Source organism: Puma concolor, chromosome E2, assembly GCF_028749965.1.
Source record: "Puma concolor isolate L17-30 chromosome E2, mPumCon1.1.hap2, whole genome shotgun sequence".
NCBI classification, from domain to species: domain Eukaryota; kingdom Metazoa; phylum Chordata; class Mammalia; order Carnivora; family Felidae; genus Puma; species Puma concolor.
Window position 1 is genome coordinate 50,297,593 of NC_141681.1, and position 23,081 is coordinate 50,320,673.

Sequence of the window (23,081 nt, forward strand, 5' to 3'; positions counted from 1 at the left end):
CTCCATCTCTCTCTCTCTCTCTCTCTTTTTTTTTTTCAAGTTTTTATTTAAATTCCCATTAGCATACGGTAGACTCCATCTCTCTCTCTCTGTTTTTTAATGTTTATTTATTTTTGAGAGAGAGACGAAGAGGGAGACACAGACTCCGAGGCAGGCTCCGGGCTCTGAACTGTCACCACAGAGCCCGACGTAGGGCTCGAACTCACAAACTGCGAGATCGTGACCTGAGCCGACGTCGGACGCTTAACCGACGGAGCCGCCCAGGTAGACTCAGAGTTCATGGCCATTTCCCTCCTGCCACGGCCCTTTCCCCTACACGCTGGCAAAAATAAAACTGAGTGATGATACACAGAGTCGGTGAATCTGTGCGGAAGCCGACACTCCCTGACGCAGCTGGTGTGAGCATAAATTGGTACAATCCCAGGAAGGGTGATTTTGCAATTGTTCTCAAAATGACAAATGGAGACAAACCTTTTGACACAAACCACTTACCGCTTGGGGGAACTTGGCGCGTGTGTGAAATGATCGTGGTGCAAAGTTCTTTGCTGCAACAGAGTTTGTAATCCCAAACTGAGGGAAAATACAGAACTGTACGAAGGTCCACTTATCGAATGGAAGAAAAGAAGGAAAGAAGAAGCTGTAACTCTGGTTACATTATTTTCAGGTGGAGAATTTTAGGGATGGGACGGTGCTTCAGTTTACTCTGTGGTTTGAGCATTGAAGGGGGGTGTGCGTGGGTCCACAGGCTTGTGTGGACATTACATAATTCCTCCTATGTCCCCTCGCCTCTGGGTTTCATTTTTTTTGAATATATATATATATATATTTTTTTTTTTTTTTAATTTTTTTTTCAACGTTTTTTATTTATTTTTGGGACAGAGAGAAACAGAGCATGAACGGGGGAGGGGCAGAGAGAGAGGGAGACACGGCATCGGAAACAGGCTCCAGGCTCCGAGCCATCAGCCCAGAGCCTGACGCGGGGCTCGAACTCACGGACCGCGAGATCGTGACCTGGCTGAAGTCGGACGCTTAACCGACTGCGCCACCCAGGCGCCCCTGAATATATATATATTTTTAAAGTTTATTTATTTATATTGAGAGAGGGAGAGTGCGTGTGTGAGTGGGGGAGGGGCAGAGAGAGAGGAGGAGAGAGAGAGAATCCTAAGCAGGCTCCGCATTGCCAACGCAGAGCCCGATGTGGGGGTCCACCCCACGAACCGTGAGATCATGGCCCGAGCCAAAATCAAGAGTCGGGTGCTCAACTGACTGAGCCCCCCAGGTGCCTCTCACCTCCAGGTTTCAAAGTAAGGGCAAGAACATGTCCTTTGCCTGCCTGCCTGTCCTTCACACACTTTACCTCGTGTTTGCGCAACTCCAGGCCCGTTTGCGGAGCCTGAGTTATCAGCTAACCTTTGAGGAGATAGGAGATAGGTTTGTAGTCACAAAGCACCAGAGGGACAAAAGTCCCTCCTCCCGGACTCCAGACTCCAGACTGGGGCACCTGTTCTCCCTTCTTCCCACTTCTCCTGGACCAAAGGGTTCTGGGTCCACTGAGAAGGCGGTAGACCTCCTCCAGAAGCTTCTCCCTGCCACAGCACCCCGTCAGGCTCCCTCCTCCCTTAGGCCCAAGCTGCTTTTTTTTTTTTTTTTTTTTAATTTTTTAATGTTTATTTATCTTTGAGGGAGAGACAGAGTGCGAGTGGGAGAGGGGCAGAGAGAGAGAGGGAGTCACAGAATCCGAAGCAGGCTCCAGGCTCTGAGCTGTCCGCACACAGCCCGACTTGGGGCTCAAACTCATGAACTGTGACTTCATGACCTGAGCCAAAGTCAGACACTGAACCGACTGAGCCACCCAGGCGCCCCTCAAGCTCCTTGATTATACCTGCTGATTGAGGGCCCCACCTGGACTCTGGGGAGCCCAACAGGCCTGCGGCTGACCTTGGACTGGCTCTTTTTCTTGTTTGGGATCTCTCCTCTGAGCCAAGGGGAGAGGCCAGCCCCAGCCTTGTAGGGCACACTGCTAAATGATGATGACAATACACAGTGCTTACTGTCCTCAGTGTTCTACATACATTGACTCATTTAATCCTTCATGGCAGGCCTTGACATAGGTCCCCCTCCTCTCCTTTTTTTTTTTTTAATATTTATTTATTTATTTTGAAAGAGAGAGGGAGTGTGAGCAGGGGAGGAGCAGAGAGAGAGGGAGAGAGAGAGAGAATCCCAAACAGGCTCCGAGCTGTCAGCGCAGAGCTTGACCTGGGGCTCAATCCCACAAACAATGAGATCATGACCTGAGCCGAGATCAAGAGTCAGGTGCCCAATGGACTGAGCCACCCAAGTGCCCCTCTCCTGTCCTCATCTGAGAAAGAGGAACTGAGGCCCTAGCAGGTGACGTGACTTGCCCGAGGCCACTGAGCTTGAAGCGGCAGGACGGGAACTTGAACCCAGGCGATCTGGATCCAAAGTGCTCATGCTCTTCTGGAAGCGTGTGTGCTTTCCTTAGAGCCGGAACATCGCGAGCAGAATCCTCCCAATGGGAACACGGTCACCATGTGCCCAGCGTCAGCAGGAGAGGGTGGAGTGTGCCAATTTAGTGGACGGACGCAATGAGGACTGAAACCAAGGATGGGATATCCCCAGAGATATAAGTCAAAGGAGAGGCAGGTGGGGAGGCGAGGCAATGAAGAGGTGACTCTGACGGAGACCAAGCATTGGGGCTGCGGGCCTCTTGTGGGGTCCTTGAGATCGACCTTATTCCCATTAAACAGATGTGCAAATCAAGGCTGCCCAGTCAGAGGCAGGGGCAGAAGAGAAATGCAGGCCTCATCCGGCTGAGGCAGGCCATTTTCTAGGTGAGGGTGGAGGGCTGTCTTCCCTCTTCCCTCTCTGTGAGGCTCAACAGTCAGGTCAGAGAGGCCTGTGTTCAGATCCTGGTTATGCCAATGTCCTCGCTTGGTGTCTCTGGAGAAGGGCCTTAATGGCTCTGAGACTTAGTTTCTTTCCCTATAAAATGCGGGAAATTCGGGGCTCATTTAAACTGTACCAGCCGTCAAACTATGGAAATACTTCCAGATTTGGTTGGTAGAAATCTGCTAGCTGTCCCGAGACCCCGAGCGCCCCTGTGGCATGCCCGGGTCCTCCCGGGCACCCCCATGTTCTAGCAACACCAGGTCTGTGGAGGCCAGCAGGCCTCGTGGTTACTGTCACAGAGGCTGACCTGTACCGATAGACGGTCAAATATCGGAATACTGTATCCCTTCTAGGATTAAGGGTAATGGCTTGCAGACTATGGTAGGGATTCAGTGAGCTAACGTCTCTATGGAATGATCAGGAACGCGTTCGTAATAGCAATGGTAATGCCAGCCTGCCCTTCTTTCTTTGGCCTCATGACTTTTTCTCCCTCTTGCCTCTCAGGACTCAGTTTCCCCATCTCCATGCTCCTCCCTAACGCCCCTGCCTGCCCCCCCCCCCCCCCACTGCCAGGTGTCCCAGTGGCCAGGATGGAGGGTGGGGCCGCTATCTCCCTCACCTGTTTGCTCTCTCTCTTCTAGGTCTGCCAGTCTAGCCCTTGCATAAAAGGCCAGGTCACCTGTGTCCTGCTTCCTCCCCTCCAGCCTGGATCATGCTCCAGCTCCTCACCAGTCTGGCGCTCTTGGGAGCGCTGGCCACCCCAGCCGGTAGGCACTTTACGTGTGGTCCCTGAGAGCAGGAACGAGAGAAAGAGCGAGAGAGACAGTCCGTGTTCACATGCGGGGTGGGAATCCAGCTTCAGACTCTGGGGTCCGGCTCCCTCTCTCCCTCAGCTTTCTGTCTAGCAGAGGCAGCTGAACTGTGTTTGAGAACATAGTTCTGGACCCAGCCTGCCAGCGTTCACATCTTGGCTCTGCCCGTTCTTAGCTTTGTGACCTTAATTCTCTTTTTTCTTTCTTTTTTTTTTTTTTATTTATTTTGAGAATGGGGAGGGGCAGAGAGAGAGGGAGAGAATCCCAAGCAGGCTCCACACTGTCAGCGCAGAGCCTGACGTGGGACTCGAAACCACAAACTGTGAGATCATGACCTGGGTGGAAACCGAGAGTCAGATACTCAACCTCCTGAGCCGCCCAGGCGCCCCAGGAGCAGTTATTATTATTCCTTTATCTTGCCTGCCTGTCTCCTCTTTGGTTCTAAACCTGCACCTTGGGCCCAGGTTGGGGATTAAGTGGCCCAGCACTTAGCCAGGATCGCACTGTGTGACCCCGAGTGAGACTCTAAACCCATCTGTGTTCTGTCTCCTCTCCTATTCATGTATAAGAGGCAGGTATGAGGCACGGTTTGCAGTCTTCAGACCGGGCTACTTCGAGCCTGTGGATTCTCGGAAGAGCCCCAGGTGCCTCTCTGCAAGTGAAGAAGAAGGCTGCCATGGGGCGCCTGGGTGGCTCAGTCGGTTAAGTGTCCGACTTCGGCTCAGGTCATGATCTTGAAGCTCCTGAGTCTGAGCCCCGAGTCGGGCTGTGTGCTGACAGCTCGGAGTCTGGAACCTGCTTCAGATTCTGTGTCTCCTTCTCTGTGCCCCTCCCCTGCTCGTGCTCTGTCTCTCTCTCTTTCAAGAATAAATAAACATTAAAAAAGAAGAAGAAGAAGAAGAAGAAGAAGAAGAAGAAGACAGCTTCCTGGATGGATACAATTCTCCCCAGCCTACACTAAGAAGGGACATTCCATTAAAAAAATTTTTTTTTCTTTAAAGTTTATTTATTTATTTTGAGAGTGAGACAGAGAGAGAGAGAATGAGTGGGGAACGGCAGAGAGAGAGAGAGGGAGAGAGAGAATCCCAAGTCCACACTATCAGTGTGGAGCCTGATTTGAGGCTTGAACTCACGAACCGTGAGAGCACGACCTGAGCCGAAACCAGTTGGATGCTTAACCGGCGGAGCCACCCAGGCGCCCTATGGGACATTCTACTTTTATACGTTCAACTGTGGGCTCCCGATGGAGGTGTTTGGGGAGAGTTGCCTGGCGAGAACCGGTAGATCAGATGGGGATCAATAGCATCTTCAGCTTGGAGATGCTGATTTCTGCCTCCAAACTTTTTGCCGTTTTGCCGCCCTGAATGCCAGTTACACACCCTCCGGGAAAATGTTCCTTGATCTCCCAACAGCCGTTCCCTGCGCCCTGCCCCCCAGCCCTTAATCCAATTTTTTGAAAGTTTATTTAGTTGTTTTTTTTTTTATAAATTTTTTTTAACGTTTATTTATTTTTGAGACAGACAGAGACAGAGAATGAACGGGGGAGGGGCAGAGAGAGAGGGAGGCACAGAATCAGAAACAGGCTCCAGAATCTGAGCCATCAGCCCAGAGCCCGACGCGGGGCTCGAACTCACGGACCGCGAGATTGTGACCTGGCTGAAGTCGGACGCTTCACCGACTGAGCCACCCAGGCACACCAAAAGTTTATTTAGTTTTAAGAGAGAGAGAGAGAGAGAGAGAGAGAGAGTGAGCAAGCGGCAGAGAGAGAGGGGAGAGAGAATCGCAAGCAGGCTTTGCATGGTCAGCACGGAGTCCAGCATGGGGCTCGAACCCATGAGCTGCGAGGTCACGACCTGAGCTGAAGTCCAGAGTCGGACGCTTAGCCTGCTGAACCATCCAGGCGCCCCCCGCCCTTGATTCTATTTGTGAACCCTGTGTGTGTGCACACGCCTGTGTTCTCTCCTCAAATTACAGGGTCTGATCACTCCTCTCTCCCCGCAGGGACCTCCAAGACGTGTCCAGTCTGCTCTTTGCTGGGAAACTGCACCGAGATGACCTGTCCTCCCACCAAGGAAGCCTGCGTGTTTGGCCAGATGCAGCTGGGTGGGGGACCAGACGGGGGCTGGGCGGAGGCCCAACAAAGCGGGTGGGCACGGGGTGGGGGAGAGGGGCGTGGAAGAACCACCCTGGGACTGAAGGTCGCAAAGTTTTGACTCGCTCAGCTCGGTGCTGCTGGGGAAGGGGGGCTGGGGTGGCTTCAATCCCAGCTGAGGTCCCAGACTGACCTCTGGGGATTGCTACAGAGGGGAACAGAGGTCCGGGGAGGGCGGTGAGAGTCCCTAATCTCCCCCTCCTCAATGTCTATCCCTAGAAAATGGGACCCTCATCAGGAACGGGTCGTGTGTAGTCTCGGAATGCCGGGAAGGTGTCTACACCCTGACCTACGGCCCCCACTCGAGCCTCTGGGTCAGCACAGACTGCTGTGTAAACGGCTGCGGCAGGGCCGCCAGACAAGGTTTGTTGGCAGCACTTGGGGGTCGGGCCGCCAGGTGGGGTGTTGTGGGGACTTGGCCTTGCTTGCCAGCTCTGCCTGGCTGACCAAATGGGTGTGAAAGAGGCTTTGCAGGGGGTGCTTTGGAGCACAAGGCTGGCAGGTAGCAGGCACTACGGAAATTGTAGTTGTACTCACTGAGTTATCGGGCGGCTGGAGAGGAGCCCCAGAATTTTATTTCTCCTTAGGAGAGAAGCTCCCCTTGAGGGTTAGCCAAGCAGAGCAAGAAATGTACAGGTAGCGATGGGCCCGGTTCTAGGGTGAGGCCAGCGAGGCCCCAGGGTGCGAATTTTAAGGAGGCATTTACTTCCGGGCGCTGACTCTGCACTTGTGCGCCCTTGAGAGTGAGCGCCTCCTCGCTGGCCTTCCTCCAGACCTGGCTCTGAGCAGTGATAAAGATCACTTTGTTGCTTGGTTATTTTTCCAAAGAAGGAATTTGTATTTGGCAGGTGTAGCCACGGGGAGACCCCGGACAGCTCCACCTCGGGGGCTACGAGCCAGACTTTCAAACAACTGGGGTTTGACTCCTCCTAAAAATTGTTACTTCTCCCCAAATAAAACAGCCCGTCCCAAGCTGAGAGGTGGGCACGCCATTCAGCCTGTAAATGCCAATTATGATTATAACTGTGTTAAACAAACATTCCTGTGTGTAGAGAAAGATCAAAGGGACTGTCTTGAAATACTTGGAGTAATTGTCTGCTGGTGGGCAATCTATAGCAGCCCCAGGAGAAATGTAATGGGAACCACAGATGGAATGAAAGCTTTGCTAGTAGCCACGTGAAAAAGTGCAAGAAACCAGGCAAAATTAATTCTAATAATGTATCTCATTTAAGGTAACATGTCTAAAATATTATTTCGACATGTAACGATTTTTGAATTTTAAAAATCACGGGGGGCCTGGGTGGCTCAGTCAGTTAAGCATCTGACTTTGGCTCAGGTCATGATCTCATGGTTCATGAGTTCGAGCCTTGCGTCGGGCTCTGTGCGGACAGCTCGGAGCCTGGAGCTGGCTTCGGATTCTGTCTCTCTCTCTCTCTCTCTCTCTCTCTTCCCGACTTGCTCTCTCTCTCAAAAATAAATAAAAATTTAAAAAGCATATTGATTTTACATAATCAATATAAAATTATTGATGAGGTATTTTATTTTTTCAAACTAAGCTTCTGAAATCTAGGGTTATTTTATACTCACAGCACATCTCAAAGGGAACCTACCACATTTTTTTTTAACGTTTATCTATTTTTGAGAGAGAGAGACAGAGTGCGAATAGGGGAGGGGCCGAGAGAGGGAGACAGAATCTGAAGCAAGCTGCAGGCTCTGAGCTGTCAGTACAGAGTCTGACACAGGGCATGAACCCACAAACCAAGAGATCATGACCTGAGCCGAAGCCGGACGGTCAACCGACTGAGCCACCCAGGCGCCCCCGTTTCTTTTTTTTTTAATCTCCCACTCCCCTTCACCCATTTTGTCCACCCTCCACCCACCCCCCCTTTTAAAAATTTATTTATTATTTATTTATATATTTTTTGTTTTAGAGAGGGAGAGAGAGAGCACAAGCTGGGGAGAGGGGAAGATGGAGAGAGAGAGAGAGAGAGAGAGAGAGAGAATCCCAAGCAGGCTCCGGGCTTAGCACACAGCCCAATGTGGGCCTTGATCCCATGACCCTGTGATCATGACCTGAGCCAAGATCAAGAGTCGGTTGCCCAACTGACTGAGCCACCCAGGCACCCCCATTTCCCCTTTGTTAACCATATATATATGCCACACCCTCTTTATCCATTCATCTATGGATGGATACTTGGCTTGTCTCCGTATCTTGACCTTTGTAAATAATGCTGCAATAAACATAGGGGTACCACTATCTTTTCAAATTAGCGTTTTTGTTTTCTTTGGGTAAATACCCAGTAGTCAAATCTCTGGATCACATGGTATTTCTACTTTTAATTTTTTGAGGAACCTCCATACTGTTTTCCACAGTGGCTGCCCCAGTTTGTGTTCCCACCAACAGCGCACGAGGGGAACTGGCCACATTTCTTTTTTTTTTTTTTAATTTTTTTTTTTCAACGTTTATTTATTTTATTTTTGGGACAGAGAGAGAGACAGAGCATGAACGGGGGAGGGGCAGAGAGAGAGGGAGACACAGAATCGGAAACAGGTTCCAGGCTCCGAGCCATCAGCCCAGAGCCCGACGCGGGGCTCGAACTCCCGGACCGCGAGATCGTGACCTGGCTGAAGTCGGACGCTTAACCGACTGCGCCACCCAGGCGCCCCAGAACTGGCCACATTTCAAGAGCTCAACAGCTACAGGTGCACAGGGGCCATGTATTAGCCAACACAGTTCTGTGGTCATGTTTTCTTTGGTCTACTTTTCAGTATTTGCCAATAGTGCAACATAAATCACATTTAGAACGAGTCATGGCTTAGCTTTGACTCAGGAAAAAAATCTGCTTAAGCAGCTTCCTCTTAAATGTTTCAGACCTCTAAGAAAGCTCTGAAATTGATCAAATGGTAAAGAGCCCGGAGGCTAGAACACCACAGTATCTTAAAACCTAAAAAACAGGATTAATCTTTTTTTCAGGATTAGTTTTTTTTAAGTTTATTTTAATTTTGAGAGAGAGAGAGGGAGAGAGAATGAGTGGGGGAGGGGAAGAGAGAGAGAGGGAGACACAGGATCTGAAACAGGCTCCCGGCTCTGAGCTGTCAGCACAGAACCCCATGCAGGGCTTGAACTCACAAACTGTGAGATCATGACCTGGGCCAGAGTCAGACAGCTAACCGACTGAGCCACCCAGGCGCCCCTCAGGGTTACTTTTTAATCACTTTTGGAATTAAGTGGGTTCAAGGGAGGGCTTTTCTCTGTGCGGTCAGGACTGGATCTCCAGAACGTGGCCTGGCACAGTGGGTGCTCAAGAAATGTTTGTGGAATGAGTAAAGGAACCCACAGGATCTAGCCCGAAGGTTTTAAGACGAAGCACCGGTGTGGGGTGGCCCCACCTTCGGCTCTGCTGCTCTTCAGAGTATATCTTCACGGTTTGGAAGGAGGTGGCTGAGACCAGGCTGGTCCCACTTTGGAGGAAATGCTCTGGATTGTGGTTGGGGGGTGGTGGTGGGAACAGAGGGCTGGTGGGGGAATGAGGGTGGGGGGGGCGTGTTTCTCAGCCTTCACCCCACACCAACCACACCCACTCCTCCCAGAGGCAGGATCTGAAGCCCAGCTCAACGGAGTGCAATGTCCCTACTGTTCTGGGGACGAGTCAGCCTCCTGTGACTCCCTTTCGGTCATGAACTGCAAAGGGGACCAGACTATGTGTCTCACCCTCAACGGGACGTGGAATGGAGGTAAGGGTTCCTTCCCTTCTGGAGGCACTTGTGTGGTGGGCCTGCCTCCGACACGCACAAACAAGTGTTGAGGTTCATTTGCATGGTGTTCTGGTCACCTGTTGCTATTAGCAAATCGCTCACAAATGTAGCAGCTTAAAATAATAGCCATCATTTTATTAACTCTTTTTTTTTAATGTTTATTTATGTTTGAGAGAGACAGAGAGAGCAGGGGAGGGGCGGGGGGGGGGGGGACAGAGGATTTGAAGCAGGCTCAACTTTGACAGCATAGAGCCCGACATGGGGCTTGAACTCACGAGCCATGAGATCATCATGACCTGAGCCAAAGCCAGATGCTTAACCCACTGAGCCACCCAGGTGCCCCATTTTGTTAACTCTTACAGTTTCTGTGGGTTGGGAATTGTGGAAGGCCCACCCGGATGGTTCTGAGTCTCTCACGGGATCACAGTCAGAGTGTGGCCGGAGCTGGAACTGGGCAACTGGGGGTTTGCTGAGCATCTCACACACGTAGACTCTGGGCCTCTCCAGGGTGGGTTTTCCACATTGGTTAGACTCGGCTTCCTCACAGCATGGCCGCCTCAGGGCTCATTATATGTTGGCTGAAGATCTCAGTACTGACTAGCTCAGCAAACAGGGCAGGGGCCGGGGCTAGTTAGGCATCTCTCTCTCTCTCTCTCTCTCTCTCTTCACGTAATCTTAGGGCCTCTCTATGTTGTTGCTCCACGTTGGTTAGATTGGGCTTCCCCACATCATGGCTGCCACCACCTTTGCGTGGTGACTGAAGACTTTAAGGGCGAGTATTCCAGCAAACAAAATGGCAGCTGCCCACTTTTACATGAGCTAGCCTTGGAGGTCACATGATGTCATTTTACCATGCTTTGTTGGTTCAAACAATCACAAAATCCATCTGGTTTTGATGTGGTCCTTGAGCAAACGGCTAAGAAAGAATCCTTAAGACGTCTTTGGTGCAAAAAGGTGATTATATTAAAGCACGGGGACAGGACCCGTGGGCAGGAAGAGCTGCACTGGGGTGACTGATTTTATATTTTTATGTTTGTGAAGGGAGGGGTATAGAAGCAAAGTAAGTCTCTAAGGAATTTGGAAGCATGGCTTCCAGGACCTTGAGGGGCTAGCTGCTATTAAGTTACTTTTTTTTTTTTTAATGTTTATTATTATTTATTTTTGAGACAGAGAGAGACAGAGACAGAGCACGAGCAGGGGAGGAGCAGAGAGAGAGGGAGACACAGAATCTGAGGCAGGCTCCAGGCTCCGAGCTGTCAGCACACAGCCCGATGCCAGGCTTGAACTCATGAACTGTGAGATCATGACCTGAGCCAAAGTCAGTGCTCAACCGACTGAGCAACCCAGGCGCCCCAAGATAAGGTTACTTTTAATAAAATGTAAACATGAAGGCACTAAGGCAGCCATGAGTTCCTTGAGGAAAGTCACATGGCATGTTTCAGGTGTCTATCAGTGGGCTACAAACTGTGAGGAGATTTAATTTAAGCTACATTTCTCTTGCCTTTGTTTCCCTCATCAGTTTCAAGAGGAGGAAGCCTAGTACCCTCGCTTCTTGATGTGTCAAAGAATTTGCAGGCGTATTTTAAAATCACCCCTATGCGTTTGCAAACGGTTGGAGCAGAGGCTTTTTGAGCAAAAGGCTTAGAATAGAACATAGTCTAACTATTAGGCAAACAAAGCGACAGGAAGGAAGAGTCCGGGCTTCTGCTCCTGGTAGACTGGACCTCTGGAAGGTCTTCCTGCTACAAACAGTGGTATACTGGGAAGGTGTGAGGTAAGGGAGGAGGGACATGAGTGGTGGGAGTGGTCCACCCTGGGGGGAGGGGTACTTTATTACTGCCATTGTTTGGAAATGCTGGAATAGGGTGATAAAAAGAATCAGGTTGATGTTTAGTCAGTTTTACTATAATAATAATAATTATTATTATTTTAAATGCTTATTTATTTATTTTGAGAGAGAGAGAGCTTGAGCGAGGGAGGGGGCAGAAAGAGAGGGAGAGAGAATTCCAAGCAGGCTCCGCACTGTCAGTGCAGAGCCCAACACAAGGCTTGATCGCACAAACTGTGAGATCATGACCTGAGTTGAAATCACGAGTCGGATGCTTAACCAATTGAGCCACCCAGGTGCCCCATTTTTTTTTAAAGTAAGCTCTACGCCTACTGTGGAGGTTAAACTCAGCTCCCCAATATCAAGAGTCCCATGCTCTACAGACTGAGCCGGCCAGTCTCCCCTAGTTTTATTATTGCTTTGAAGTGCTCTACAGAGGGGCTCCTGCATCCAACCCAGCATCCAACTTCAGCTCAGGTCATGATCTCGCGGTTCGTGGGTTCGAGCCCAGCATCGGGCTCTGTGCTGACAGCTCAGAGCCTGGAGCCTGCTTTGGATTCTGTGTCTCTCTCTCTCTCTCTCTGCCCCTCTCCTGCTTGCACTCTCTCTCTCCTTCTCAAAAATAAATAAACAATTATAAATAAATAAATAAATAAATAAATAAATAAATAAATGTTCTATGGACAATACACCCCTTATAGCCTGTTCCCATTATCATCCCTCTTGGTATGCCATTATTTACAGACGAACTAGATGTACAAAATTATTTCTTCATGCTTTGGGGGGCTTATAGGAAGTTAGGGAAATTTCCAAGGATCCCCAAACAAAATAAAAATGTGAGCGGAATTCAGAACAAGAGCAGTAAGCAAACATAAAAGGCAGAGTGGCCCTGAGAGCAAATGCTGAAGACACCCTGCTTTGGGTGACTAGGTCTTGGGTCCGTGGCATGGCTGGGGAGCTGACTCTTAGTGCTCCACATAAGCGGGAACCTCGGAAGGAGACTGAAATGATCCCAGGTTGGCAGTACCTCCTAGTTTTCAGTACAGGCAAAGGCAAATCCTCTCCACCCGAAAAGCCCTCAGGATACCCCGCCCCCCCCAAGATCAACATCAACCAAATATGAGCTCACAATCAGAGCTCACAAAATGCACAAGGGAACAAGCTACCATGAGTGAGAGCAAAAGCCACAAACACGAGATTCGACTCACGAGGAGCTATTGTAATGATCAGCTACAGAACGTAACCATATGTGGTATATCTGAAAGAATAAAATTAGAATCACAAAAATGAGCAGGCATCAAAAGGTTGTACGAAATGACCAGGCAGATTTGACAATGAATCATATAGAACTGTCAACAGAGATGGGAACTTTCAGACCTAGACAAAGTCAGTAAGGTGGGAAGGCTCTGGCTTTGAGTCTCCCCCTGCCGCTTCCCCCTGTTTCTGCAGGGGGTCCCCAAATCCTGAAGGGCTGTGCTACCCCAAATGTCTGCCACCTGCAAGTGAACACCACCCTGGGCCCAGAAGCGTCTGGATTTCGTCTCGTCAGCCAGCCTGAATGCAACTATGTGGTTACACCCACCCTGCCAGGTACTTGGAACTCTGACTTCCTGAGATTCTACTTTCTCTGCCCTTCCTAGATCCCACATGCCCTTCCCAATCCTATGTGTTTCCAGGGTATCCCCTCCCCCTCCCAATATGCTCTCAGGGAATGCAGTTACCCTTATAAGCTCACAGACGCGCGTGTGTGCACACGTGCGCGTGCACACCCACAAATCAGTTAACACTCCTAGAAGCAGAAAATCCAACTGGCACACACCCACACATCACATCCACAACCATCCCCATCTGTATCCCAGCACCCCAAACACACGTACAGAGGAGCACACATTTCTAAACACAAGCATCCTGTCATGTAAATGAGATTAGAGATACAAACTCTGTTGAAATAAGAAGTCTCTTTCTTTCTTTCTTTCCTTCACTTCCTTGCTTGTGTAAGAAGACAGGTTTGCCAAAAGTCTTCTTCTGGCCTAACAAAGAACAAGGACAATAAGTTTTGTCTTCCAGAAAAGAGAGATGCTAATTGAGATAGCACTGACCAGGGCAACAGCTTTTTTTGAGCGAGACAACAGAACAGAATCACAGACGTTTCAGAGGGGAGAGAGGCAATTTTCAAATGTGGGTAGAGCGGCCTTCCCTCGGCTCCAGGGATGTGGAAGGCTCAATCTTAAGCAGGTTCCACGCTCAGTGTGGAGCTCGACGAAGGGCTCATTCCCACCAACCGTGAGATCATGACCTGAGCCGAAACGAGAGTCGGACACTGAACTGACTGAGCCACCCAGGAGCCCCTGGGGGAGTTTTACTTTAAAAAATTAAACAGTGGGTTCAATGAATGATCACGATAGAGGAAAGAAAAAGACCCAGGAGCTCAAAATTTACAATATGGAAGGAGAGGGGTGCCTGGATGGCTCAGTCGGTTGAGCATCCGACTTCAGCTCAGGTCATGATCTCACGGTTCCTGAGTTCGAGCCCCGCATCGTTGGGCTCTGTGCTGACAGCTCAGAGCCTGGAGCCTGCTTCAGATTCTGTGTCCCCCTCTCTCTCTGACCCTCCCTTGCTTGTGCTCTGTTTCTATCTCTCTCTCTCTCTCAAAAATAAATAAACTTTAAAAAAAAATATGGAAGGAGAAAGGACTAAGTAGGCTAGCCAACAACTGGAACACAAGACATGGAATTTTTGCATATACAGTTCCTCTGGACGTGTAACAGATCCATGCAGGGGGGCTCGTCAGTTGTCAGATCCGTGTGCATGGACAGGCACCAACACACAAATATACGAAAGTACAAAATATACACAGACGTGCCGAAACACTCTAACATTCACAGACATTCACATCTGTACTCCAAATATATATCCAAGCACCCTAAACCTTGCTGGGAACACAGACACATCCAGACCCACAAAGTCAGCCTTTTGTATATACACATAAACATGTGCTCTGTTCACGCAGAGATGTAGACACCTTCTCACACAGGGATGCCACACACAAACGCCCCCACCCTCTGCCGACGGTTCCAAAACAAACAGAGTTCAACACAGGCACACACAGCCCCATGTGTACACAGGGAAACAGGCTTGGGCACACAAACTACATCGTTATAGAGGTGCACATACACTGATGTGCCCAGAAATACACACACACACACGCACACACACACACACACACGCACAGGTTGCTCTCCAGCCTGCTCATCTTCCTTTCTCCCTAGGTCCCCCTGCAAACACGTCTCTGACCACGGATAGGGTCACTGTCTGTGTCACCTGCTCAGGACTCAATCGTTGTGACCCTGTCCTCTGCCCAGCAGATCGGAACTACTGCCTTCAGACAGCAGGCATCCTAGGTGAGTGTCCCCGGAGACAGGATTGGGTGGGGGTGGCAGAAACGAGGCTCACCAAGATCTCTCCTTGCCCTCCGTGTTCGCCGCCCTGACTCCGGCCATGGCGGCCTTTTCCCGGTGGTGGAGGACAGAGGCTGGTTGCAGCAGAGTATGTGAATTGAAGATGTGATGTCACACAGGGGGGGCCTGGGTGGCTCAGTGGGTCAAGCGTCTGACTTCAGCTCAGGTCATGATCTCACGCTCCGTGAGTTCGAGCCCTGTGTCAGGCTCTGTGCTTCCAGCTCAGAACCTGGAGACTGCTTTGGATTCTGTGTCTCTGTCTCTCTCTGTCTCTTCCCTGCTCATGCTCTGTCCCTGTCTCTCTGTCTCAAAAATACATAAACATTAATAAAAATTTTTAAGTAATTTAGGATTGCAAAATGAAAGCGTTCTAGAGACCTGTTACCTAACAATGTAAATATAGTTAATACCACTCAGAGTACACTTACAAAGGCCTAGGAGGGTACATTTTTTATTATGTGGGTTTTTTTTGGGGGGGTGGGGAGGGCGCAATGAAAAAAAACGCGTTGTGGCTACAAAAAACCATGATTTATTACTTCTCACTATTCTGTGGGTTGACGAGGCCCAGCTGGGCAGGTCTCCTCCTCCAAGGGGTGAGGTTCCCCCTGTGGCTGCATTCCGCTGGGAACCCGGCTGGGGCTGGAATGTTCAGTACGGCCTCCTGCTTTCCGGGGCCTCTGTCCGTGTGGTCTGTCATCAGTCAGTAGCCTTGCTGAGCCTCTTTCCAATATGGTGGCTGGCTTCCGAGAAGGAAGAGGTAGAAGCCACGGGCTTCGTAAGAGAGGAGCCCAGAACTGACACAGTGTCGCTCCTGCCACGGGTCTATTGATCAGAGCAAGTCACAAGGCCAGCTCCAGGTTAAGGGGTGAGGAAACGGATTCCACCTCTTGATGTGGGAGTGGTAAGTGAAGATACAGAGATGCATGTGGGGTGGGAGAGACCGTTGCAGCCATCTTGGTTTCTATGTCAACATTCTGGGCAAGGAGCCTGCTAAGGCCCCTGTCCGTCTGCCCCATAAAGGGAAAAACTAGACCCTTCCGTCATTGGGAAGGGGCATTGAACTGGAAACCTGCTTTTCTCTGTCTTTTAGCTACGTAAGTGGGGTTGGTAAGGGTAGTGTACCGCGTGAACAGTTCTAGGATCCTTGAGAACTTTCTGGCTAAGCCCTCGAGGTTCTCATAGACAGGTTGGGAGACATCACAGGTACAGAGACGTCCTGTTCATTGGAGCCCTAACTGGACAAGGCAGAGGAAGGAAGGCTTTTGAGCCATGTGTCTTGATGACCGGTGACAGGCTTTGAGTGTATTAGGGCGGACCGTCAGGCGAAGTGAATGCCAACAATGGCACCCAGAGGGATTTGGGAGCTTCCAGTGAGGGGGTGGCTTATGGTTGCCTTTCCCGTAAGCCTGCCCCCCACATCTCTCAGCCTTAGGGAAAGGTGACTCTGTCGTCTGGAGAAGCGGCTCCTGTGTGGCCCTCAGGGACTGCCTATTTGGCAGCTCTGTCTCTGCCTTCACCTCCAGCGTGGACTTTGGCTTCCAGATCAACTCCACCTGTTGCCAAGGCAACTGCCAAGCACTCACTCCTCCCGGTATGCCGCCGCCACCGGAAAGCCATCAGGGGGTGGCCACGGAAGTGGTGGGGTGCTCTGGAGGAGAGTTTGTCCTGAGTCGAGGAAGGCAGGCAGGCGGGAGCCCCCGCCCCACCCGCCCAGTTCCACAGCCGGGCTGCCTGAAGTCACCCTGACCCCAGCTAATTGGGCAAATGTCAATAAGGTCATTCCCCTGCGGGAGAGCCTAAGTGCACAGAGGGTCCTGGAGGTCCTGAGAGGTCCTGACTGTCAGCCTCCCCTTTACAGAAGGGGTGCCAGCCTCACACCCCCTGAGCGGGTTCCTGTGTCCTACATGTCCTAACGGCCACCCGGGGTCCTGCAATTCCTCCTTCTATGTGCAGTGTCCCGTCGGGGAGACTGAGTGTGTCCAGCTGGACCTGCTGTCTATAGAAGGTAATATACACGTGTGTACGTGCATGCGTGTGCCCGTGAGTAAGCCTGAGTGCACAGGTTTTGGATTCGGGCATTGCTTGGGTTTGGGGTCTCTAACTTATAGGACGGCTGTGGGAATTAGGGGCGCCTGGGTGGCTCGGCTCATGCTCTCACCGCTCAGCTCGTGGGTGGGAGCCCCTCCTCGGGCTCGCTGCTGTCAGCGGGAGCCTGCTTGGGATCCTCCGGGCCGCACGTACGAGCTCTCTCTCTCAAAAATAAATAAACTTTTAAAGAAGACTGTTGTGGGAATTAAATAAGATAATCCATGAGACTTCTGGATGAGTGCTGTCCAAAAGGAATACGGGGTAAGCCACGTGCAGCATTTAAATTTTCCGAGTAGCCACATTAAAAAGCAACGAGTCGGAGATGACATTAATTTGGTAATATTTTTTGTGCGCCCCACCGTATTCAACAGCTGTCATTGCAACACGCTATGCGATCGATGTAAGAAATTATAAATGAGACAGGTTACATTCTTTTTTTTTTTTTTTTTTTTTTTGGCTACTAAGCCTTTGGAATCTGGTGTGGATTTTATATTCACAGCACGTTTCGGTTCAAACCGGCCACATGTCTAGCGCTCAACAGCCATATGGGGCTAGTGGCTACTGGATTGAAAATTCGAGATAGTAAGTGCTATATACGGCGTTTCAGTGAATCTAAGACCATCATGGCTCTCTGTGAGGAAATATACTCCAGTTCAGGGCACCCTGAGACAAAATACAGACTGTGCTGGGAGGCTAACGTGTCACTCACGCACTGAACCGTGAGCTCATGACCTGAGCCGAAGTCCCATGCTCAACCCACCGAGCCACCCGGGCGCCCCTCCAGACATTTCTTTAAAAGAGAAAGACTTAATGGGGCCCCTGGGGGGCTCAGGCAGTTGAGCGGCGGACCCTTGATTTCCGCTCAGGTCATGATCTCACAGTTTGTGGGTTCCAGCCCTGCATCGGGCTCTGTGCTGACAGTGCAGAGCCTGCTTGGGACTCTCTCTCTTCCTCTCTCTCTCTCTCTCTGCCTGCATGCCCACTCGCTCTCTCTCTTTCTCTCTCAAAATAAATAAATAAACTTAAAATAATTTAAAAAAACAAAAAACAAAAAACAATGAAAGGCACAGCCGTGACCAGACCCCAGGTTGAGGATCCCAACATTTCCGGTGAGTTTTCCCCAAAGACATGGATCCGAGGGTCTGTCATCCCTCAGGGCTGGCCCGCTGCCATGTGTCCTGTCGGATGTGACAGTCTGGTCTTTTAGGAAACCCTGGCGACGCAGGCAGATCCCACGGGGCTGGAGGGAGTTGCCGGGAAGTGGGCTTATTCTGGGAGCCCGGAAGGCCGGGTGCGGGGACGGGAGGGGGGTGGCCGGGGTGGCTCGCGGTGGCAGGCGCACGTGGGCACGGAGAACACCTGCCCGCTCATCCTCACCTGCGTCCTCACCCGCGTCCCCGCAGGCGGCCAGAACGTGACCCTGCGCGGCTGCGGCTCCCAAAACCTGTGCGGGGTCTCCGCCGCCACCGCCAAGGCGCTGCTGACGTTCCCCGGCCACCGGCTGGCCCACCAGCCCCACTGCAGCACCACCCGGCGCGCCATCCTGGAATCCGAGTGCTCCTCTGGCACGCCGCCTGGCCTCCGCCTCGCCCGGTCCGTGCTGCTGGTGGCCCTGGGCTTCCTGGCCCTCTCCTGAGCAGTCCCGCCTCCACTCTAACCCTCCACCACCCTCGCCCCGCAGCCACTCAACCCCGCTTGCTTCCCACCTCGCTAGAGGGCGCCCTGGCTCCCCTCCCCTTCCACGTTTCTAGGCCTGGAAGCTTCTGGTGAGAAAAGTCAGAAGGACTGAGCCTCCTCCCTCAGACTAAGGGCTTCCCCAAGGCAAGTCCTCTTTCTTAACACCAGGGTCCCAAAGGATGTAGCTCCTCCCTCCTACTAGGCTGTACTTCTCAGACCTCAGACTAGAGAGGCCTCTGCGGACACACAATCTTCATATGGGGGGGGGGGGTGCAAAGACTAAGCCTCTTTCCTCAAACTAGGGGGTCTCCAACACCTGGCCATTCCCTTAGACTAGGGCTGTGTCTGTTTTCCTGAACATTGGGAAACAGCCCCTTCTGTCTTCCTCTTTAGGGTTTAGCAAAGTCCTGGGCAGCCAAGATGGGCTTAAGGAGCAAATACACCCCCTTCCCAGGCTTGTAGAGCAGCCCATTCTATCCCCACCAGGGGCCCTCTTCTATCTGGGTTCAGCCTCCCCTCTGTAACCAAATCTGAATGAACCGCATCCCACAATACCAAGTGGCTTGGGTTTCCTTCTTCTGACTTCCGAAGCCTCAAACAGGGCCTTGATGTGGTCTACTCTCTCTCCTCTGGGGATTCTGGGACCTGAGGGGACCTGAAGATGACCGTGTCTAGCAGCCAAGGTGGGCGTGAGAGCAAATGCTCAGTCTGGAGTGTTTTTATTTTATTTTATTTTATTTTATTTTATTTTATTTTATTTTTTATTTTACATCTTATCTTATCTAAATGTAATCTGGAGTAGGACCTGAGAATCTGCATTTCTTTCTTTTTTAATGTTTCTTTCTTTTTGAGAGAGAGAGTGTGAGTAGAGGAGGAGCAGAGAGAGAAGGAGACACAGAATCCGAAGCAGGCTCCAGGCTCTGGGCTGTCAGCCCAGAGTCCAACTCGGGGCTTGAACTTGTGAACTGCAAGGTCATGACCTGAGCAGAAGTGGGAGGCTTAACTGACTGAGCCCCCCCAGGTGCCCCGTGAGTGTCATTTTAGAGCAAGCATTGGACCCAAAGGATTTAGCTGTGAGGTGAAGATGGGGGTGGGGGGAGGGCAGGAACCATTTGCTTTTGGCTGAACGTAATACAAAGTCCAACAAAAAGAACTCAGAGCATTCGCATGGCATGAATTGGACAAATATTTATTGATCACAGGCGATACACATCAAGCCCGGTTCTAGACACTGAGGGTGCATAGTAAAGAAAGCTCTCTGCTCTCAGGAGGGTTTATGTTTCAGTGGCAGAGAAAGATAATAAACACAGTGCAGGGAAGAGAAATGGGAGGGCTGTAGAAGGGGTGTGTTTTTGTTTGTTTGTTTGTTTGTTTGTTTTTTGAGAGGTCTCAGGAAGGCGACATCTGAGCAGAGGGCCATGCGGATGTGTGGGGTGTGGATGGGGGCACCCCAGGCAGAGGGAGCTGTAAGGGCAGAGGCCCCGAGGAAGGAGCACTAAGGAATACCTAATACACAACTGAACAGAGAATGGAGGTAGGGGTACCCAGGGGTCATTCATTCCACAGGTCAGAGGAGCCACTGAAGACCCATCTTGCTGCCCTGCCGCCCTCAGTATGTGGGTGTCTGCACGATGATGGCTGTAGCTGCAGCATCATGCCCTCGTGCAACCATATCCAAAGCTGGAAGAGGTGGCCTCCGTTCTTGTCTTCCCAGAAACCCCGTCCCCTGGCAGACTTTCCCCGTGTCCGTTGTCCAGAACGGAGCCAGCCAATCCCTGTCAAGGTGACGGCAATCCCAGTTGCCTTTGTCTAATCAAGATTCAGTCTGTGAGGTTGACAGAGCCCCCAGCCCCCTCATTAGGTACATGGCTGCCCCCAGATTCTGCACAAACTAGGGTTCTGTTAGCAAAGAAGAATCGGGGGATAGACGAACAGGGGTCAGCGAGGAAAAGAAAAGCAACCTAGGTGTTTCAACAGGGGCTCAATAAGGGGGGTTGAGTACATAATGCTGGAAGGACCAGGACAGCAAAAGAGGGAAGGAAGGGGAGCTGGAGAGCAGTGAGGAAGAAAGGAAGATATTCCAGGCGCAAATCACTCCAACACCAACCGGCATAAAACAACTCAGGAGTAGGAGTTTGGGGATGGCCTGTGTCTGCTGCACGATGTGCATTGGCTGGGGTGGTTTGAGGCCATCTGGAGGCGCATCCACTCACAACTTTGACGGTTGATGCGGGCTGCTGGCTGAGACCTTTGGGGGGCTATATATAGCTGGACACCTCCAGGGGGCTTCGCTGCATGGCTTGGACTTGCTCACAACATGCGGTCTTGGCTTGCGGGAGGTAGAATTCTAAGCCCCCCCCCCCCCGCCCCCACCAATTTCCACCCTAATCCCTGGGACCGTGAAGGTGATGAGATTCAACACGTGTGACAATATGTGATATGCCAAAAGGGATTTGCAGATGTAATTAGATTTGCAGATGAGTTGATTTTGAGATCATCAAAGAGGTGATGGGGGGGTGGTGCTTCATCTACTCACATAAGCCCTTGAAAAGCAGAGAGTTTTCGCTGGCTGGTAGCAGAAGTCAGATTTGAAGCATGAAAAGGATGATGTGGCATTGCTGGTTTAAAGTTGGAGGGGGTTATGTGGAAAGGACCCAGGAGCAGCCCCCAGGGGCCAAGAGTGACCCCCAGCCGAGAGCCAGCAAGAACATGGGGACCTCGGTCCTACGAACGCAAGGAACTGGATTCCGCCAAGAACCGAGTGAGCCCGAAGAGGATCCCAAGCCCCAGATAAGAGCCCAGCCCAGCCAAGACCTTGCTTTCAGCCTTGCGAGGTCCTAAGCAGAGAACCCAGCTGAGCCCACCCCTACTTTTGACCTCCAGAACTGTGAGATTCTTAACGGGCACTATTTTAAGTGGATCAATCTGGGGTGATTTGTTACTCAGCCATAGATGCCCCTGGGTGAGCATCCCAAGAGAGAGAAACCGTGCTGCCCACTATGACCTAGGCTCTGAGGTCGAAAAGCACCCCTTCTGCTATGCTGTATTCGTCCAGGTTCAAGGGAAGAGGAGACAGCGTCCACTCTTGATGGCGAGTGACAGTCACAAGATTCCACGGCAAGTGACAGTCACAAGGTTCTGAAAGAGCATATAGATACTGGCGTGGTCTTTTTTTTTTTTTTTTTTTTTTTTTGAGAATTGCAATTTCCATAGGAAGCGCCCCAGAGACTAGCAAATGCAGGAAGCAGCTCCCACGTCCAGGGCTGGGGAAGCCAAAGGGAGCAGGTGGTCTTAGCACAAGTGAGGAGCCCCCTTGCTGCTGTACTGCGGGCGGCTTGTCCCGGAACCACGGATTGGGGGGGGGGGGTGCTGTGTGGCCAGGGCTGGGGCCACACAGGAGGCATCCCAGCCAGATCCATGGATGCTGCCAGAAGCAGGGGTGGGGGAAGGCCTGTTTTACCCCCTGACCTGGAGTGCTTCCCGTTTGCAGAAGTCAGGTGGCAAAGGAGCCTGGGAGATGTGGTTTTCAAACTCCCAGCCTCAGCATTACAGGGCAGAGAGGGGTGGACACTGAGGGACGCTAAGGGGCCACAGGCAAATAACAATGACGTTGGGCAGGTCCCTTCCGCTGTCTCAGCCCCGGTTTCCTCATCTGTAAAATGGGAGTACTCAATGCTCCTGGAAAGGGAATGTCTATAGATAGTACTTAGCAGGTGATAAGCGTTTGGCGAATGGGAGTTGTTAAAATGCTGCTTAGCTTAGCTTAGGCTGCCGTAACCAAACGCCACAGACTCGGCGGCTTACACAACACACATCTGCTCACAATTCTGGAGGGCAGGGGGGTCAGTGTGGTTGGTCTTCGGTGAGGCCCCCTCCTCCTGGTTTCCAGACCGACCCTTTTCTCACTTTGTCCTCGCATGGCAGAGACAGGGAGCCCGTTCTGGTCTTTCCTCCTTTCCTGCAAGGACACTCATGATCTCCGAGGCTCCACTTCCAAATAGCATCACGTTGTGGGGCTAGGGCGTCACCATATGAATTCGGGTGGCGGAGGGGCGGGGACACAAACATTCAGTGGCTAACAGTGTTGGGAGGAAAAAGGAAGTACTGTTTGTAGCGAGACCATGTTGGGTGTTTCATATCATTTATCTTATTTAATACCCTATGATGTAGGCATTATAGACGGTCATTCTGCAGACAGGGGACAGAGACCTCTGAGTCTCCAACCTCCAGGTCACGCATCAAGAAGCTGGACTCATCTGTGGCTACTGACTCATGATTCCCGTGGACTGAAGTGTCAGCAGGCCCAGTGTTGCAGGATGGGGACGTCCTTGTAGGGACTCTGAAGGTGAGGGCAGAAGCAGCGTCGTGAGTCGGTTCTGGGCGGAAGCTTGAGTAAGAGC

The 23,081-nt window shown here is 51.2% G+C and overlaps 1 protein-coding gene across 1 annotated transcript; it reads left to right on the forward strand.

Annotated features, from left to right (window-relative positions):
* Positions 1 to 3,622: 3,622 nt before the first annotated feature.
* On the forward strand, positions 3,623 to 18,917 carry LOC147573640 (uncharacterized). The gene is made up of 9 exons (XM_086688537.1): positions 3,623 to 3,677; positions 5,724 to 5,825; positions 6,094 to 6,237; positions 9,466 to 9,609; positions 12,908 to 13,048; positions 14,728 to 14,859; positions 16,343 to 16,507; positions 16,775 to 16,921; positions 18,408 to 18,917. Exons 1-9 carry the CDS (start codon positions 3,623 to 3,625, stop codon positions 18,638 to 18,640), a joined length of 1,263 nt encoding a protein of 420 aa, XP_086544663.1. The 3' UTR covers positions 18,641 to 18,917.
* The last annotated feature ends 4,164 nt before the right edge of the window (positions 18,918 to 23,081 follow it).

Bases quoted from the DNA above. Each gene is read 5' to 3' on its own strand.
- LOC147573640 (XM_086688537.1), top strand. From the start codon at position 3,623: ATGCTCCAGCTCCTCACCAGTCTGGCGCTCTTGGGAGCGCTGGCCACC. The intron at 6,238-9,465 runs GTTTGTTGGCAG...CACTCCTCCCAG, and splicing joins CGGCAGGGCCGCCAGACAAG to AGGCAGGATCTGAAGCCCAG. The intron at 16,508-16,774 runs GTATGCCGCCGC...TCCCCTTTACAG, and splicing joins CCAAGCACTCACTCCTCCCG to AAGGGGTGCCAGCCTCACAC.